Source organism: Gymnoscopelus braueri, assembly GCF_963280865.1.
Source record: "Gymnoscopelus braueri genome assembly, chromosome: 15".
NCBI lineage: Eukaryota > Metazoa > Chordata > Actinopteri > Myctophiformes > Myctophidae > Gymnoscopelus > Gymnoscopelus braueri.
This window is the reverse complement of record NC_137620.1, coordinates 49,077,275-49,083,274: the sequence shown is the minus strand read 5'-3', so window position 1 is coordinate 49,083,274 and position 6,000 is coordinate 49,077,275. Positions and strand designations below refer to the sequence as shown.

General features: G+C 38.7%; 1 protein-coding gene across 1 annotated transcript in view; it reads right to left on the bottom strand.

Moving 5' to 3' along the window:
- LOC308102372 (uncharacterized protein) overlaps positions 1 to 6,000 on the bottom strand; it is a 1,220,233-nt gene that overhangs the window by 8,546 nt on the left and 1,205,687 nt on the right. The window contains exons 42-44 of the mRNA XM_080452057.1: positions 4,777 to 4,944; positions 3,746 to 3,919; positions 3,514 to 3,666 (exon numbers count right to left, since the gene is read on the bottom strand). Of these exons, the coding sequence (XP_080308183.1) occupies positions 3,514 to 3,666; positions 3,746 to 3,919; positions 4,777 to 4,944 (495 nt within the window). The remainder of the gene's footprint in view (positions 1 to 3,513; positions 3,667 to 3,745; positions 3,920 to 4,776; positions 4,945 to 6,000) is intronic.

Here is a 6,000-nt window from a genome sequence, read left to right as displayed (position 1 = left end):
AAATAATGCATGTGCAATTTTTAAAGACATATATATCAAAAGACACTACCAGGGCTATCATATTGATTGATTGATTGATGTAGTTTTTTAGTAAGACATGAGAATAGTACATGACAGTACATAACAGCACATGGAAGTACAAATTCACAATACAAGGTCTACTAAACTGGAACTCTCATTAAGCACTAAGCTTGTTTAAGATGAGAACCCCATATCTCTAGCTCAATGAGAAGAGAGGCAGCCTGTGAGTCCAGAGGTCACCGGTTCGATCCCCGTCCCCGACGATGTGTTGAGGTGATCATGGTTTGGCATTCGTAGGCTTACACGTAGTATTTTTTTAGGTTAGGGGTAGGCATAGTTTTACTGAGGTTAGGGTTAGTGAGGGTTTAAAATGCTCATTTGTTAATTGCATGGTCTTCTTTCTCTCAAGTTCAGTCTTTTATGTTTCTATGGCTCATTGTGCATATTACTTATCATTGCTTCTATCTTTCTTCTCTCTGCAATCACTGGCCCCGTATTATCGCTGCTTGCAGCTATATTTGTTATTACGGGGCCAGAGCTCAGCTCTGGACCCGTTTTATTATTCGCTTTATTTTAGTTATTCTGCCACTTTTCGCAGTTCTGGGTGAACCGTGCTGTCGCTTTTTACGAAACTTGGCCATATGGTAGATGGACATGAAAAACTATCAAGAAATAATTTTCACACTCATCCGTCAAAGGGTGGCGCTATAGCACTCAATTGAAAGTGCCAAATTTGAACAGGTACAACTCATGCCTTGTTTGACCTACAGCCATGAAACTTCGATACACACATGCAGCTCTTCATGCCCGACAACTTTCGTGGTCTGACTTTTGACCTCTGACCTTTAGATCTCCCACCATTTTGAATTATATGAAAAACAGTCATTGGCTCATAACTTCTGCATTTTTTCACTTATGGAAAAGTGAAAATCCGTTTTGTCGGCAGATGTCCAAAGTTCATGTGTAAAACAATTCGTGCAGGTTACTCAAAAATCCCAGGAGATAGATTTTAACTATTGCAGTTTTATGAAAATTATTCATCTGTCCCTAACACATACATGCAGACTCACATTTCTTTGAAACTTTGCAGGAAGGTTGAGGGTCATTCCAAATATCACTGAAACCAATCTTACTCCAATTGGCCAAAGGGGGGCGCTATAGCATTTTTTTTTAAATGCAAACTTTAAACCGGCAAAAGTCATGCCTCATTTGGCCGACAGCCATTAAACCTGCTTACACTTGTGCCTTGACTCATGAGGAACACATCTATCGCTTTGACCAGTAAGCTCCGCCATTAGATTGTCCGCAATTTTGAGCAGTTTGAAAAACACTTAAACCCAGGATTTTTCAGCTATTTGCTTTAAACTGTGTCATACTGTATGTCTGAGCTCCTTTTTCACTGATTCTGGTCTGTTGGTCCAATGGCTTCTCGCTTCAGCATCTGTCTCTGGATAGCAAGGTTGCCGGTTCAAGCCTCACCTCACGCTGGCTACTTTTCAATTGTATCGCACAAAACATATACTACAGTGTGTAACTTGCATGGATCTTTGAATTAACTTAGTTATTGTATTGGTGTATAAGGTGTATTGTCTGCCACAGCATTTATGGTCAATTATATTTGTTTATCCATCATAGGAATGTGCAACTGTTAAAGGTAACATGAAATGCTTCTTTGAGAGAGTATGTCTTTGCAATGTATGACATACTTCATTGTGGAAATAGCTGATCTACAATCTCACAACTTTTCACATAGCAACGTTTTGTGAGCTTGTAGATCGGCTACTTTCACTAGTTTTCGTTCCGAGGAGACAAACAATTTCTTTATTGGTAAATGGTTTGTGAACCCGTGATCTAGAGTAGTTCGGGACACAGAAGCTGGGTTCATAATGGATGGAAATAATTATAGATGTCAACAGACACTATAAGCTAGGCCATATATCTAGCTCAATGAGAAGAGAGACAGTCTTTGAATCCGTAGGGTCGATGGTTCGATTCTTGTCCCCGACAATGTATTGAGGTGATCATGATTTGGCATTCTTAGGTTTACACATAGTTTTTCTTGATAGGCTTAGGTGTTGTTTTACCGAGGTTATAGGGTTAGTGAGGGTTTAAAATGCTCATGTTCATTTCATGGTCTTCTTTCTCTCAAGTTCAGTCTTCTATGTTTCTATGGCTTATTGTGCATATTACTTATCATTGCTTCTTTATTTTTTCTCTCTGCATTCCCTGGCCCCGTATTATCGCTGCTTGCTATATTTGTTATTGTTATTGTTATCATTTTTATTATTGTTATTGTTATTGTTGTTATTATTATTATTATTATTATTATTATTATTATGTACACTACAGTGTTTCTCCTAACATTATGTTGACCAGGCAGCCCGTCCGGCCCGGCTTGGAGGAGAGGGCTTAAAAATGTGTTTAGTTTTTACATTGATAAAGTGTATTTTCATTCTCCTACCATAGAATGATGAAAAGATCTAAATTACTAATATATCTAATATACTAATACATCTAATATACTAATAGTACTAATATACTTTTAATATCTATAAGTGTGATTTATTTTTTCAAAGACAGCTGATATGAAGAGGGTGTAATTATAGTTTCTTTATCCATGTAAAATGAAAATAGCAGATCTACAAACTCACAACACATTGCATCGTGGTCCGTTGTGAACTTGTAGATCTGCTATTTTCATGCTATATTTTTTGAACATTTCTGAAAAATCTTTGCATTTCTTTATCATGTCAAAATGTTTACTTTTGAATACTTAAGTATTTAATAAAGTATTTATATATAGAAAAAGGGTTATCGTCTCCGCCCCCTGTCCATCCGTGTGTCCGTCAGTGTGTGTGTGTAGGTCTGTCTGTGAGCAGCTAATCTCCGGCACCGTTGGACCGATCAACATGAAACTGTGTGTTATATATACACATACTCCTTGGAGGCTGTAAAAACCTCTGCCCCACATTTCTCTCATCGGCCTGTTACATCTACTGCCAGGTGGTAGATTTGTGCAAAACACTTTTATTTATATTATTCCTACACATTTTGTCCAAACACATTACCTCCATTGTCATGTGATCCAAGACAGATCTGTCAGATTTTTCACTTTCCATCCTGATTGGCTAAGATTGGCTACTAAAGTTTGTAGGAATGGCACGTTTTGAACAAAATCCCTCAAATCATGAACGCAGCGTTAAATGCTGTGAAAAATTGCTGGCCCACAATAAGCTACTATTCATAGATGTAATATACAGTGGTAATGTCCTATATGATCCATTGATCCCGTTGATTACTAGTTGATAATCCCGTGGGGTCACATATAAAGAAGGGATGGAAGGATGAGGATTGTTGTGGTGGACTTGCACATTGGACTTTATGGGTGAAGCACCCCCTCCCACCTGCACATTGGTTGGCCTGGTCAGCCAGTTAAACATTGTAAGGGAAACACTGCACTAACCAACATGGACACAGTCCAGGTCTACTCACTTGAGAGTCTCCAGTGCAGCTGAGAGCTTCTTCAGACCAGCGTCTCCTAAGTGGCTGAAGTTCAAGTCCAGCTGTTTCAGATGGGAGGGGTTGAAGGTCAGACCTGAAGCCAGAGAAGAACAGCCTTCCTCTGTGACCCCACAGCCTGACAACCTGCAGATAAATACATATTTAACAAACTGCGGTTGATGTTCAAGTAGAGATCCACACAGAGAGAAAACACATTATTTACCTCAGGATCTGCAGTCTACAATGTGGACTCTTCAGTACAGCAGAGAGCTGGTCCAGTTGTGATTTCTGCAGGCTGATGAAACTGAGATCCAATTCTCTCAAATGGGAAAGATTAGAGCTGAGAACTGAGGCCAGAACGTCAAATCCTGTCTGTGTGATGTTACAGCCAACAAGTCTGTAATTACAGAATAAATATCTGGATTGATTATCAGAGTTTTGGAGTAAAGACCCAAGAGATGGAAAGAGCAGGCAGGCAGAAATAATGTGAAGTAAATCATCTTGATCTACATCACTTCTTGGAAAGTGCAACGAAACCTATTCAGAAACGAGATAGTAATACTAGGCAACTAGATAAGGATAATATACTGTATTGTGTGTGTGTGTGTGTGTGTGTGTGTGTGTGTGTGTGTGTGTGTGTGTGTGTGTGTGTGTGTGTGTGGTAAAAAGTAATTTTCTTTTCTGTTTCTAGACATGAAACGGCGTAAAGTCCCTCTGGGCAAGGGAGGAGGAGCAAAGTTTCTAGGGGTAATGTAATGGATGCTCAACATATTTTAAGAAGTTCTTGTTGTTTGAATTTATGGTATTAATAGTTGGCATTAATAATATAGTTACACATAATATAAAAAACCAGGGGATGATCTAACACATCCAACAACTCATAGTGTAATCACAAGTAGTCATGTTTTAAATCTGTAATACTGTAATCACTGTACAGAAGAGACTGCTAGTGCTGGTGGGCTGGAGAACCAGCAATCCATCAGTCTGTGTTTACACCAGTTTGACACTCAATGATTGTGTAACTGGACCTGATAATTCCCTATAGCAGCCATGATGGATCACATATTGTAGTTACTGTACCGTATCATTATGATGTGATAAAAGAGTGAGGACTAACACAAACTCAGACCGTATCATGATTCTAGTCAGTGTGGGATACCATGATGTCAACTTTATTCACACTCTTATTATTATAATCAAACAATACAATATAAAACAGAACTAATTGAAAGAATGCTGGTTAATTAATCTGACCTTAGTATCTCCAGTCTACAATGTGGACTCTTCAATCCAGCGAAGATGGATGAATCCTCCTCCATGTCATTATAGCTGAGGTCCAATTCTCTCAGATGTGAAGGATTAGAGCTGAGAGCTGAAGCCACAATTTCAAAGTCTGGCTTTTGGAGTAGACAGCCAACAAGTCTGTAAATGTAGAATATGTAAAATCAGAGATTATCAACACAGATTAGATCACGTTCATGTTCAAGGGAATTACCTAAGAGAATGTCTATCTAGTTAACTAGATATTAACAGGGAACCAGAAAACATAAAAGTGAAAGACAGATAATCTGTATACTACAGTGTGTAACTTGCATGGATCTTTGAATTAACTTAGTTATTGTATTGGTGTATAAGGTGTATTGTCTGCCACAGCATTTATGGTCAATTATATTTGTTTATCCATCATAGGAATGGGACTTAAGAATCATGATAATGTTGATTAGTCAGTCAGTCTGTCCGTCCAACAACATATATTTAAAAATACAGGCAATGCAACTTCATGTTCCCCAGAGGATGACCCCTAGTGATGACCAAATAAAATGTCCTCTAGTACCACACCATTAGTAATGTCTCGATTAACATAAAAAAATAAACATAAAACTTAGCGATCACACTATTAGTGATGTCTGTACTGCCATAAACGTATCAAACACATCCGTGATCTATGGATGAGAAAACGTACTGATGAAGTGACATCACAGCCTTTCCTCTAGCGCCACACTTTGGCCAAAGGGCACTTTGTAGATTTTTTGTTTTATATTCACATACAGGTCACATTAAAGTTGTTCACAATATGGGTGAATCGTGGTGCTGATAATATTTTCTCTTTTAAAATGTTAGCCCCTCTTAGAAGTACTTTGGTCCAAATAAAATGTACTCAGTACCACACTATTAGGTCACTTGCACAACTTTTTAATGTTTAGCCCCACTAATGAAAGTGCTGGGGACAATATTAACACATTGGGTGCCAGAGGTTTATTAAAATATTATACGTTGAGTGCCAGCATTTCTTCCATCCACTTGCGTTATACATTTCGTGCTGTGAGAAGCCCCGACGAGGAAGTGCATGTAAACAAAGCGTGCGTGCGAGACGGCGGAGGGTCCCGACTAACGCCTGGAACAATAATATTTCCAACGCGACCCTCCATTGCAGCGTGATCGCCGATCGAAAACGGCTCGTTTCCACCACATTAAAAA